Below are 14,880 nucleotides of genomic sequence, written 5' to 3' on the forward strand. Positions count from 1 at the left end.
CAGATTACCCAACTGTGTGGTGTATGTAGATGACCTGGTAATTTTAGTCACTCATGGAAAGAACATTTATGACATTTATCGAGCTTGTTTGATTGGCTTGGGAAGGCAGACTTGATGGTAAACCTAGCTAAAAGTGAATTTGCCAAAGTCAAAGTGACCTTCCTGGGCCATGTTATTGGACATGGACAAATGGCCCTATGAAGTGTGAGAATAAAGGTAAGTGGGGAATTTCTTTCACTGTTGATGAAAAAGCAGTACCAGGGTTCCTGGGGTTGAGTGGATTATACTGAACGTTTGTGCCGAACATTAGCAGTGCGCTGCTCTGCTCACCAAATTGTTAAAAAAGGGCAAGAAGTTTCAGTGGACAGCAGACTGTCAAAAGGTATTTGACAGCCTAAAACCTGTGTTAACCACTGCCCCAGTATTAGCCACACTGGATTACACAAAGCCTTTCAATGTGGCTATCGATGCCAGTGATGTGGGTGTTGGTGCATTGCTCTTGCAGGAGGATGATGAGGGAATAGAAAGACCCATCGGGTATTTTTCCAGGAAGTTGAACATGCATCAATACAAATATTCAACGGTGGAGAAAGAGACTTTAAGCTTGGTGTTGGCATTACAACATTTCAGTGTTTATATTACCAGCAATGCATCTGAGACAATCGATTACACTGATCATAACCCATTGACATTTGTGGAATATTGTAATGACAACAATGCCAGGCTGTTTAGGTGGAGCTTGTTGTCATTCAATTTGACAGTTGTGCAAGTGGTAGGTCGCGAAAACATGATTGCTAATGAGTTATCAAGACTCGAGTGGGATACAGAGGCGTTCGGTGGTGGGTGTACTGTGGCCTGACTTTGCATGTGGTTGTGCATGTTTGCATGTCGACAGTTAGTATAGTGTATATGTGTGTTTAGTCTACCATCTGGGTTTTGAAGGGTTAAAAATGAAGACATCTAGAGTCATAGAGATGTACAGCATGGAAACAGACCCTTCGGTCCAACCTGTCCATGTGGACCAGATATCCCAACCCAATCTAGTCCCACCTGTCAGCACCCAGCCCATATCCCTCCAAACCCTTCCTATTCATATACCCATCCAACTGCCTCTTAAATGTTGCAATTGTACCAGCCACCACATCCGCTGGCAGCTCATTCCATTCACGTACCACCCTCTGCGTGAAAACATTGCCTCTTAGGTCTCTTTTATATTTTTCCCCTCTCACCCTAAACCTATGCCCTCGGGTTCTGGACTCCCCGGCCCCAGGGAAAAGACTTTGTCTATTTACCCTATCCATGCCTCCGACGCTCCAGGGAAAACAGCCCCAGCCTGTTCAGCCTCTCCCTGCAGCTCAGATCCTCCAACCCTGGCAACATCCTTGTAAATCTTTTCTGAACCCTTTCAAGTTTCACAACATCTTTCCGATAGGAAGGAGACCAGAATTGCACGCAATATTCCAACAGTGGCCTAACCAATGTCCTGTACAGCCCCAACATGACCTCCCAACGTCTGTACTCAATACTCTGACCAATAAAGGAAAGCATACCAAACGCCTTCTTCACTATCCTATCTACCTGTGACTCCACTTTCAAGGAGCTATGAACCTACACTCCAAGGTCTCTTTGTTCAGCAACACTCCCTAGGACCTTACCATTAGGTGTATAAGTCCTGCTAAGATTTGCTTTCCCAAAATGAGGCACCTTGCATTTATCTGAATTAAACTCCATCTGCCACTTCTCAGCCCATTGGCCCATCTGGTCAAGATCTTGTTGTAATCTGAGGTAACCCTCTTCGTTGTCCACTACACCTCCAATTTTGGTGTCACCTGCAAACTTACTAACCGTACCTCTTATGCTCGCATCCGAATCATTTATGTAAATGACAAAAAGTAGAGGATCCAGCACCAATCCTTGTGGCACTCCACTGGTCACAGGCCTCCAGTTTGAAAAACAACCCTCCCCCACCACCCTCTCTCTTCTACTTTTGAGCCACTTCTGTATCCAAATGGCTAGTTCTCTCTGTATTCCATGAGATCTAACCTTGCTAGTCAGTCTCCCATGGGGAACCTTGTTGAACGCCTTACAGACGTCCATATGGATCACATCTACTGCTCTGCCCTCATCAATCTTCTTTGTTACTTCTTCAAAAAACTCAATCAAGTTTGTGAGACATGATTTCCCACGCACAAAGCCATGTTGACTATAGCTAATCAGTCCTTGCCTTTCCAAATACATGTACATCCTGTCCCTCAGGATTCTCTCCAAAAACTTGCCCACCACCGAGGTCAGGCTCACCAGTCGATAGTTCCCTGGCTTGTCTTTGCCACCCTTCTTAAACAGTGGCACCACATTTGCCAACCTCCAATCTTCCGGCACCTCACCTGTGACTATCCATGATACAAATATCTCAGCAAGAGGCCCAGCAATCTCTTCTCTAGCTTCCCACAGAGTTCTAGGGTACACCTGATCAGGTCCTGGGAATTTATCCACCTTTAACCATTTCAAGACATCTCGTACTTCCTCCTCTGTAATCTGGACATTTTGCAAGATGTCACCATCAATTTCCCTACAGTCTATATCTTCCATATCCTTTTCCACAGTAAATACTGATGCAAAATATTCATTTAGTATCTCCCCCATTTTCTGTGTCTCTGCACAAAGGCCACCTTGCTGATCTTTGAGGGGCCCTATTCTCTCCCTAGTTACCCTTTTGTCCTTAATATATTTGTAAAAACCCTTTGGATTATCCTTAATTCTATTTGCCAAAGCTATCTCATGTCCCCGTTTTGCCCTCCTGATTTCCCTCTTAAGTATACTCCTACTTTCTTCATACTCTTCTAAGGATTCACTCGATCTATCCTGTCTATACCTGACATATGCTTCCTTCTTTTTCTTAACCAAACCCTCAATTTCTTTAGTCATCCGGCATTCCCTATACTTACCAGCCTTCCCTTTCACCCTAACAGGAATATACTTTCTCTGGACTCTCGTTATCTCATTACTGAAGGCTTCCCATTTTCCAGCCATCCCTTTACCTGCGAACATCTGCCTCCAATCAGCTTTCGAGAGTTCTTGCCTAATACCGTCAAAATTGGCCTTTCTCCAATTTAGAACTTCAACTTTTAGATCTGGTCTATCCTTTTCCATCACTATTTTAAAACAAATAGAATTATGGTCGCTGGCCCCAAAGTGTTCCCCGAATGACACCTCAGTGACCTGCCCTGCCTTATTTCCCAAAAGTAGGTCAAGTTTTGCATCTTCTCTAGTAGGTACATCCACATACTGAATCAGGAAATTGTCTTGTACACACTTAAAAAATTCCTCTCCATCTAAACCTTTAACACTATGGCAGTCCCAGTCGAAAGTTAAAATCCTCTACCATAACTACCCTATTATTCTTACAGATAGCTGAGATCTCTTTACAAGTTTGTTTCTCAATTTCCCTCTGACTATTGGGGGGTCTATAATACATTCCCAATAAGGTGACCATCTCTTTCTTATTTCTCAGTTCCACCCAAATAACTTCCCTGGATGTATTTCCGGGAATATCCTCCCTCAGCACAGCTGTAATGCTCTCCCTTATCAAAAATGCCACTCCCCCTCCTCTCTTGCCTCCCTTTCTATCCTTCCTGTAGCATTTGTATCCTGGAACATTAAGCTGCCAGTCCTGCCCACCCCGAGCCATGTTTCCGTAATTGCTATGATACCCCAGTCCCATGTTCCTAACCATGCCCTGAGTTCATCTGCCTTCCTTGTTAGGCCCCTTGCATTGAAACAAATGCAGTTTAATTTATTAGTCCTACCTTGTCCCTGCCTGCTCTGACTGTTTGACTCACTTCTGTTCTCAGCTGTACCCGTCTCACTATCTCCCTGAGTCCCACTCTCCCACCTTACTAGTTTAAATCCTCCCAAGCAGTTCTAGCAAATTTCCCTGCCAGTATATTAGTCACCTTCCAATTTAGATGCAATCCGTCCTGCTTGTACAGGTCACTTCTACCCCAAAAGAGATTCCAATGATCCAAAAATGTGAATCCTTCTCTCATAACCAGCTCCTCAGCCATGCATTCATCTGCTCTATCCTCCTATTCCTGCCCTCACTAGCTCGTAGCACTAGGCGTAATCCAGATATTATTACTCTTGAGGACCTCCTTTTTAAATTTCTGCCTAACTCTCTCTAATCTCTCTTCAGAGTCTCAACCTTTTCCCTTCCAATGTTGTTGGTTCCAATGTGGACATTAACCTCCTGCTGGCCCCTCTCCCCCATGAGAACATTCTGCACCCTCTCTGAGACACCCTTGATCCTGGCACCAGGGAAACAACACATCATTCTGCTCTTTCTCTGCTGGCCACAGAAACGTCTGCCTGTGCCTCCGACTACAGAATCCCCTAATACAATTGATCTCTTGGAAGCCGACGTACCCCTCGTTGCATTAGAGCCAGCCTCAATACCAGAAACTTGGCTGTTCATGCTACGTTCCCCTGAGAATCCACCACCCCCTACATTTTCCAAAATAGCATACCTGTTTGAAATGGGTATATCCACAAAAGACTCCTGCCCTGGGTGCCCATCTCTCTTACCCTTCCTGAATTTAACCCATTTTTGTGAATGTATGTGAGACTTTCCCCCCTTTCTATAACTGCCATCCATCACATATTGTTGTTGTTGCAAATTCCTCATCGCTTCTATCTGTCTCTCCAGCCGACCCACTCGATCTGATAAGATTTGCATCCAACAGCATTTATGGCAGATATAATCCGCAGTAACCCTTAAACTCCCTTTAAACTCCCACATCTGACAAGAAGTACATATCACTGCAAAGGCCATTTTTGCTCCTTCACAATCTACAGACTCAGAAAATAACACCGCCTTATTCCTCTACAAACACTGCCCCAGGTTAAATTAATAGCTCTGGCTTATATTTTAAGTTTAATCAAGAGACTTATCTCCAAAAACATATAATCAAGAAAGAATCCACTATACTCACTACTGCAGCCTTTCCCTTGGACAGACTTAAAGCAACAATTAACTTTTCTGATTCCGTGCTATGAACTTTGCCCAACAGTTCCTCCAAGATTAGTTGTGAATTTCACTGTTTGTTAATTTTCCCAGATGCACTCCGATGTCCAGTGATATACGAATTCAAACAGCAAAGGAGGTAACTGTGCAGGTTTTCTCTCTCTCTCCCCTGCACTGTCCTCACCATTTGCCTATCTTTTGGTATTGATGGTTTTTTTTTAAGGGTGGAGGTGTCACAAAGCTAGTCCTTTTTTTTCTAAAAGCTGCTGCTTGGCACAAGGAGACTCAGTCCTTGATTTCTTTCAGAGGGGCAAGAAACCGGGCTGGACTCCGATCAGTCTGATTAGGTACAGAGATGAAAAGGATTTTGAAAGGCCTTTTGTGTAAATGTAAACAGCTGACTTCAGGCCAGAGTGGTCATGTTTTAGAAGTGACCTCTATAATGAAAGGCGAGTGGTCAGCTCTTTAGCTGAGCTGAGCTGAGTGGTTTTAGTTCAGTCTTGAGTTGGTTGGAAGTTCAATAGGGAGCTGTGTGGAAACTCTCTCTCTCTGCCTGTCAACTTCAACCTGTCAGCGTGTGTTCCATTTATACTGGATTTTAAAGGGAGTTTACATATTGTGATTATTGTGTATATTCAGAACAGCATAATTAAGTCAAGTTGGATAGGTTGAGTTCTGTAGGGGTTCTATATTCTGTTCTTTGTGTTTCATTGTATAATGTTGTGAATAAATTTTTGTCTGTTTTAAAATCTAGTAGTCACCCCAGCTAACTTAATCCGGGTAATTTTCAATGTACAATTACCAAAACAAATTGTAAAGTTATGGTCTGGGGCTGCCTGCTTAAGAATGTTTTGAGTGGCCTGGCCTAGTCCACAACAGCCTCAAAAGCATGACTACATTGGTAGAATTGCTTTTTTTGATGCAGAGTGATCATTTTGTATAATGATTGTGTATCTTGTGTGAAAGGATTTCAGGTCTGTAATTCAGTGTCAACTCTAATGTCATAGAATCCCTACAGTGTGGAAACAGGCCCTTCGGCCCAACAAACCCTCCGAAGAGTAACCCACCCACACCATTCCCTACCCTTTTATTCTATATTGACCCCTGTCTAATGCATCTAACCTACACATCCCTAAACTCTATGGGCAATTTAGCATGACCAATTCACCTAAGCTGCACATCTTTGGATTGTCGGAGCACCCAGAGAAAACCCACACAGACATGGAGAGAATGTGCAAACTCCACGCAAACAATCTCTCAAGGCTGGAATCGAACCTGGGTCCCTGGTGCTGTGGGGCAGCAGTGCTAACCACTGAACCACCATGCCGCCCTGTTGTTGTTTATTAACTTTGAGATCTACACCATTACTGCAACTATTTCTTGAATCAGAGTCTAGTGGATTACTCCCTAATATTCTACATATACCCTCTCTCATTGAATACTGTCCAATAATAACTTGTTAAGTACTGTTTGTTTTCTTTTGATGGCTCAATTCTTCATTTGCCTCTGTCAGCATTCAGTTGCTTTAGAATAATGTCTCTCTTTTATTTGCCAAGGATTATGCTATACTGGTATTGATTCACCAATTGATTTATTCATACTGAGTCAGGAGAATAATTGACAGATGTTGAAATGCTGATTTTTACATCAATGTCTATTTAAGCTTATTACATTTTCAAAGGGAATAAAAGTCTTCTTTCTGTTTAGTGTAGCGGATACATTGAATAACTCTAAGATGACCCCAAAGGTAGCAATATTATTCAACAGAACTTCAGAAAGATTGTTAATGTTAAGTCATGGGTGAACTATATCCTCAAAAACTAATGTCTTATTTTTAACTTTTCTAAAACTTTTCTTATCTTTTCTTGTATTTATTACTGTGTAACATTCTTCAGTTTAGATGATGAAAAACAACATTAAAAAAGCTCCCATGCCAGGTGTAAAATGTTTTGTTCATTTGTGGGATATGGATGTTGCTATCTGGTTGGTATTTATTGCCTGTCCCTAGTTTTCCTTGAGAAGATGGGAATGAAATGCCTTCTTAAATTGCTGTAACCCACATGCTGTAGCTTGATCCACAAAGCCCTTAGGAAGGGAATTCCAGGATATTGACCCAGCAATGCTGAACAAAACTTTGATATATTTCCAAGTCAGGTGGGGAGATGGTAGTGTTCCCATATATCTGTTGTTCTTGTCCCTCTGGACAGAAGTGTTTGTAGGTTTGGAATGTGATGTTTAAACATCTTTGTTGAATTTCAGCAGTGCATCATAAGACGGGTAAACACTTCTGCTCCTGAGCATCGGTGGTGGAGGGAGTTGTTGTTTGGTGATGTGGTACCAATTGAGTGGGCTGCTTTGTTCTGGACGGCATCAAGTGTACTTGTAGATGAACCCATCCAGGCAAGTGGGGATTATGCCATCACACAGCAGACTTGTCCCTTGTAGATGGTGGACTGGCTTTTGGCGAATTAGGAGATGAGTTACTCACACCAGTATTCCTACACTCTACCTGCTATTACAGTTGATCAATCTGTTTATGTAGTGAGGAGAAAGTGAGGACTGCAGATGCTGAAGATCAGAGCTGAAAATGTGTTGCTGGAAAAGCGCAGCAGGTCAGGCAGCATCTAAGGAGCAGGAGAATCGACGTTTCGGGCATGAGCCCTTCTTCAGGAGGGCTCATGTTTATGTAGTGAGTCCATTGAGTTTCTGGTCAATGGCAACCTCCAGGATGTTGATAGTGGGGGATTGAATGTTGTTTGATTGTCTCTTATTAGAGATGGTAATTGCCTGGCATTTGTTTTGTGCAAATGTTACCTGTCATTTGTCAACCCAAGCCTGGATATTGGCCAGATTTTGTTGCATTAGAAGATGGACTACTTCAGTATCTGAGGAGTCACGAATGATTAGATTTTAGGTTAGATTAGATTTCTGACAGTGTGAAAACAGGCCCTTCGACCCAACTAGTCCACACCGACCCTCCAAAGAGTAACCTAACCAGACCAGACCCATTTCCCTCTGACTAATGCACCTAACACTATGGGCAATTTAGCATAGCCAATTCACCTGACCTGCACATCTTTGGACTGTGGGAGGAAACCCACACAGACACGGGGAGAATGTGCAAACTCCACACAGATAGTCACCCGAGGCTGGAATCGAACATGGGACCCTAGCGTTGTGAGGCAGCAGTGCTAACCACTGAGCCACCGTGCTGCTCCAAGTGCCACGGCGATTCTGAATATTGTGCAATCATCAGTGAACATAATCACTACTGGCTTGATGGTTCATTGGGGCAAAATGTCGAGCCAAGAGGTTGCAGATTGTTTTGGAATACACTTCTGCTGCTGTGATAGCCTACAGTGCCTCATGGATGCCCAGTCTTGAGTTGCTAGATTTATTCCAAGGTCTGTTCCATTTAGCATGGTGATAGTGCCGCACAACAGGAAAGATCATTGATGAAGCGTCTGAAGATGATTGGGCCGGTTATAGAACCGGTGAAGGCACAATGGATCAAATAGCCTCCTTCTGTGCCATGGCATTGCTGTAATTCTGAGCGACATGTGTTCAGAATGGCAAGTTACAAGAGAAGGAAGAGTACAGGTTATGCTAAAAAGTTGATTTTTGCCGCATTCTTTTCACATATATATGAGCTAATCATAATACTCTGCCTTAGTTTTGTGCAGCACAACATTTTTAAGCACTACATCTGTTGCTTTTCTGTGCTTCAGTTGGTAACTGAGTTACACAATCGCAGTTGTAAGTTTGATTCCATCTCTGTCCTGTATTAGCTAATCTTAGCTTGTGGAAGTAGCTGAGACTGTAATGCCCCAATAATAGGAGGAAATACTGAACTGGCATTGTACATAGTTCCTACTTTTGTTATTCAAAGACCCTTGCTGGAAAATAAGCATATGTGATATCATATGACGGTCGGATTGGGAAAGTCTCTGATCTTTTAAACTCATTCGTGTTTGGGATGTGAGCTCTCTTGGTAATGCCAGGATCAATTGCACATCTGCATTTGCTTTGAGGAAGTTGTGGTGAATCATTGGGGGTGGTATGGTGGCTCAGTGGTTAGCACTGCGCCTCACAGCACCAGGGACCTTGGTTCGATTCCAGCCTCAGCGGACTGTCTGTGTGGAGTATGCACATTCTCCCTGTGTCTGCGTGGGTTTCCTCCTACAACCACAAAGATGTGCAGGTTAGGTGAATTGGCCATGGTGTTCAGGAATGTGTAGGTTAGGTGCATTAGTCAGGGGTAAATGTAGAGCAGTAGAGGAGTGAGTCTGGATGGGTTACACTTTAGAAGGTTAATGTGGACTTGTTGGGCCGAAGGGCCTGTTTCCACACTGTAGGAATTCTATGCTACATTTCCTACCAAGTGGCTTTTTCAGTCATCTCCGATGGTAGTCAAGAGTCAACTTGGTGTGAATCTAAAGTCACAAATGAGCCAGACCAGGCTGGCACAACACACTTACTCTTCTTTATGAGAGCAACAGTAGAATACATAGATTTTGCTTTAAAGGCACTCTAGTAGTTCCATAATCATTATTAATGAGACGAGCATTTTATTTCAGGTTTATTAATTGAATTTAAATTCCCCCCTAGTTGTGCTGGTGGGATTTGAATCCTTGTCACACAGTAGTAGTCTGGTCATCCAGATTCCTGACGAAGTGCTCCGGCCCGAAACGTCGATTTTCCTGCTCCTCGGTTGCTGCCTGACCTTCTGTGCTTTTCCAGCAATACACACTCATCCAGATTACCAGTCCAGTAAATTACCAATCTGTCAACATCCCACCATGCCTTTTCTGGCCATTATTGTGTCGACTCCTATTTGAATAATAGCAACTTGACCAAGGTATCAAAAAGTTACATGGTATCCCAGGAACTGGAGCTCAGTAAAACCTACTTTCAAGACAGGAAAAGAGAGAGAGGACTGGGATAAAATACCACATTTCTTATTCTGTCATCATATACTTGCAGGCATGTATACCCTTGAGGATTCAATTTCCCATTCATCCACAATGAGGTACCAAGTATATTAAAGATGACTTCACAACACCAGTGACCCATTTGGCTCTTGAGCTGCCACTCCACCTTTAATACATAATAATTTTGTCTAATTCCAAACTGCTACTATTTCTCCAAATCGCACAATCCTCTTCATTTCCAAGTAAGTATCTTCCTTTAAAGACCTCAGTTTGTGCTTATGCCCTTATGGAAGTGTGCTGCATATTCTCACAACACGTTGATGTTTTTCCTAAATTTGTTGAGTGTACCATTGGTGAGATAAATGTGTTAAGACTTGGTGAAGTTGCATGCTGGTTGCTGCTGGGATTTCAATTTACCACAATCTGATTGGCTTACTCCAGGAGCCTCCATTGTAGCTAACCAGCAATCTATTAGTGTACATTTCAATGAACTCTCAGAAATAATCAAGAATTGCAAGCTGCTGCAACTACAAGGTGATACTTATAAATGTTTCATGGGTCATGATCTCACAGTTAAAAGTTGATATTTTATATCATTGCTTTGGTTCTTTAGGTCGTGAAACTCGCTTGCCCCTCCGTATCAAGTGTGAAGGTTTAGGTCCCAAGGTGATCCTGAATGTGGACCAAGTTGAAATCGGAAATGTCTTCATTAACTCAAAGCAAACCTATGAGGTCAGTTGTACAGTTGGTTTCTGTTCATCTTCAAAATCGACCCAAAGGCTTAATCTGAATCCATTAGAACATGGCTGAATGAAAAGTTCAAGTTAGGGATTCATGGACAAACCTATTATTGAGTAGTTAATTAGGGCATTGTGTTCCAAGCCAAGCTGTTATTTATTTACCTGGCCATACATCTGTCATACCATTGCTGTTTAATTTTTAATTTTGCATGTATCTTGTGCTTACAATATTGAAAGATCTGAAGAAGCTCATTGCCCTGTCCATCTGCTATCTGTCTACAGTATTCTGATGAATTGGCTTGACGTGTAGGTGATTCAAAGTTTGGTTTTTAGAGAATTAAATAGAGCAGAGTCTGGGCGTCTACCATGAGGATTTGATTTCAAATTCAGTCCAGGCTTGTCTGGCTGATAACCTCAATGGGTTTATGTGAAATTAATTGGGGCAGTCGAAAGGGGCCAATTCAAAATTGGCCTTTAATTGAAACTTTCTCTTGTTAACTGATGGATGTGGACATCACTGACAAGGTCAGCGATTGGAGCTGATCTCCGAATGTGCTGGAAAAGGTGCTAATGAATGATCATCTTGACAAATGAGTTGAGAGGACAGTTAAGAAGCAACCTCGTTGCTGTGATCTGTGGTCACAAATTTGCCAAACCAAGTATGGACAGCAGATTTCCTTCCCAAAAGGGTAATAACCAAATGGCTTATGAAAACAATCTGATAGATGCATGTTTGCTAATACTAATTTTAGATGGAGCTGATTTTATTTAATTAACAACATTTTAAATATCCCAGCTGCTATAGTGACATTTGAACTCTCATCAGTATTCTAGGCCTCCAAGTTATCAGTCTGGTAGCAGAACCACTGTGTTACTATTCCATCTAAAATTAGAATCTCACTCATTGAGGGCTGCAAGTGCTGGGACAATTTGAAATACCCTTCCGTAATAAGAGCTGTTTTGAGATTAGGATTGAGATACAGTAGAGTGAGATTCCTTTTACATAAATTTATTCTATATGCATCGTCTGGGATTCTACTAGCGTGATTCATTGTGTACAAAGTAAAAAGAAGCAAAGCAAATGCCTGAAATCTGAAATAAAAAAGTGAACATGCTAGAAATATACATCTAAAAAGAGAAAGAGATTTCTTTTTATAAATACAATTCAAGCCTGCTGTATATTTCCAGCATTTTCTATTTAACTCTTATTGTTGCAGTTTGTGATTGCTTCCTTTGGGAAAAATGCAATCTATTTGTAATTTTCAATATTTTAAATTAAATTAAGATGCCAGTACCATCCTATTTATCTTGTTAGCTGTCCATCTCAAATAGAGTCATAGAGATGTACAGCATGGAAACAGATCCTTCGGTCCAACCCGACCAGATATCTTAGACCATAATTCAATAAGATTCAGGAACAGAACTAAGCCATTTGGCCCATCAAGTCTGTTATACCATTGAATCATGACTGATATGGTTCTCAACCCATTCTCCTGCTTCTGCCCATAACCCTTGATCCTCTTGCCAATCAAGAACCTATTGGGTATCAGAGAAATCATAGATGCTGCCCTACCTGCTGAGATTTTTCAGCAACTTCTGTTTTTGTTTCTGATTTACAGCATCTGCAGTACTTGTGTTTTTTTTTGTTTTTTTTTAAGAACCTACCTTTCGTTGTCTTAAGTACATTCAATAACTTGGTTCTACAACAGACAATAGGTGCAGGAGTAGGCCATTCTGCCCTTCGAGCCTGCACCACCCTTCAATATGACCATGGCTGATCATCCTCAATCAGTATCCTGCTCCTGCCTTATCTCCATAACACTTGATTTCACTATCCTTGAGAGCTCTATCCAACTCTTTCTTAAATGAATCCAGAGACTGGGCCTCCACTGCCCTCTGGGGCAGAGCTTTCCACACGCCCACCATTCTCCGGGTGAAGACATTTCTCCTCATCTCTGTCCTAAATGGTCTACCCTGTATTTTTAAGCTGTGTCCTCTGGTTCGGCACTCATCCATCAGCGGAAACATGTTTCCTGCCTCCAGAGTGTCCAATCTTTTAATAATCTTATATGTCTCAATCAGATCCCCTCTCAGTCTTCTAAACTCAAGGGTATACAAGCCCAGACACTCTAGTCATTCAGCGTAAGGTAGTCCCGCCATTCCAGGGATTGACCATGTGAACCTACGCTGCACTCCCTCAATAGCCAGAATGTCTTTCCTCAAATTTGGAGACCAGAACTGTACACAGTACACCAGGTGTGGTCTCACCAGAGCCCTGTACAGCTTCAGAAGAACCTGCTGTGGTTCTGTTCGCCGAGCTGGAAGTTTTTGTTGCAAACGTTTCGTCCCCTGTCTAGGTGACATCCTCAGTGCTTGGGAGCCTACTGTGAAGCGCTTCTGTGGTGTTTCCTCCGGCATTTATAGTGGCCTGTCCCTGCCGCTTCCGGTTGTCAGTTTCAGCTGTCCGCTGTAGTGGCCGGTATATTGGGTCCAGGTCTATGTGTTTGTTGATGGAGTTTGTGGATGAGTGCCATGCTTCTAGGAATTCCCTGGCTGTTCTTTGTTTCCTCAACACCTACCAAAAGAGGGAGTTTGACCCCACCCCACAGCTCACCAATAGGATAAACAACACACTGAGGAACCTACAAAAAAAACGGACAGATAACCAGGTCTGACCTACAAAGAATGAAACCTGAAAGCAACAACACCCCCAGATTCTATGGACTACCTAAAGTGCACAAACCAGACATCCCACTCAGACCCATAGTATCACTGCCAGGGACACCATCACACAAACTGGCTAAAGAACTACAGCAGAAACTGAAACACCTGATCAGCGGATCCAGACACTCTATACAATCAACACAGGAATTCTTGGACATCATCAGAAATATACACATAGACAAGGAAGAAACCATGGTCTCATTCGACGTAACGACACTGTTCACCTCTATTGACAAAGCCCTAGCCAGAGAAACAATAGCCAACCTGCTGAACAGACATTACTGACAACAGGACGTTGAACCCATCAACAAAGACGGCATACTTAAACTACTGGACTTGTGCCTCACAACACACTTCACATTCAACAACCAGATATACGAACAAATCAACGGAACACCCATGGGCTCACCGATCTCGGGACTCATAGCAGAAGCAGTAATGCAAAGGTTAGAACAAACAGTCTTACCACAAATTCAACCCAAACTCTGGGTCAGATACATTGATGGCACCTTTGTAATCATTAAAAACACGGAAATAGAGAAAACACACCGGATCATCAACTCCACACTCACAGGAATCCGATTCACGAGAGAGGAAGAAAAGGACAACCAACTCCCATTCCTAGACGTGAGGGTACAGAGAACACCAAACGGAGAATTCACCACTAAGGTACACAGGAAAGCCACACACACAGACCAAGTCCTGAACTATGAAAACAACCACCCCAACACACACAAACGAAGTTGCATCAAGACACTATTCAAAAGGGCCACAACACACTGCAGCACACCAGAACTGCAAAAAGAGGAAGAGGAACACCAATACAAGGTATTCGCCAAAAACGGATATCCTCGCAATTTCATCAACAGATGCCTAAGGGAAAGACAACAGAACGAGGACATGCCGCAACCCAAAGGACTAGCCACACTACCATACATCAAGAACATCTCTGAAATGACAGCCAGACTACTGCGACCACTAGGACTTATAACAGCACACAAACCAACAGCCACACTCAGACAACAACTCACCAGAACGAAGGACCCGATACCCAGCATGAGCAAAACTAATGTAGTGTACAAAATCCCATGCAAGGACTGCACAAAACACTATATAGGACAAACAGGAAGACAGCTAACGATCCGCATCCACGAACATCAACTAGCCACGAAACGTCACGACCAGCTATCCCTAGTAGCCACACACGCAGACGACAAGCAACATGAATTTGACTGGGACAACACTACCATTATAGGACAAGCGAAACAAAGAACAGCCAGGGAATTCCTAGAAGCATGGCACTCATCTACAAACTCCATCAACAAACACATCGACCTGGACCCAATATACCGGCCACTACAGCGGACAGCTGAAACTGACAACCGGAAGCGGCAGGGACAGGCCACTATAAATGCCGGAGGAAACACCACAGAAGCGCTTCACAGGAGGCTCCCAAGCACTGAGG

At 42.9% G+C, this 14,880-nt stretch overlaps 1 protein-coding gene across 1 annotated transcript in view; it reads left to right on the forward strand.

Annotated features, from left to right (window-relative positions):
- Positions 1-14,880, forward strand: part of hydin (HYDIN axonemal central pair apparatus protein) — a 905,740-nt gene that overhangs the window by 324,378 nt on the left and 566,482 nt on the right. Inside the window, exon 11 of the mRNA XM_043707374.2 lies at positions 10,565-10,683. Within this exon, the coding sequence (XP_043563309.2) occupies positions 10,565-10,683 (119 nt within the window). The remainder of the gene's footprint in view (positions 1-10,564; positions 10,684-14,880) is intronic.

This window comes from Chiloscyllium plagiosum, unplaced genomic scaffold (genome assembly GCF_037043375.1).
Source record: "Chiloscyllium plagiosum isolate Xiang-an unplaced genomic scaffold, Cpla_swu_hap1 HiC_scaffold_17, whole genome shotgun sequence".
NCBI lineage: Eukaryota > Metazoa > Chordata > Chondrichthyes > Orectolobiformes > Hemiscylliidae > Chiloscyllium > Chiloscyllium plagiosum.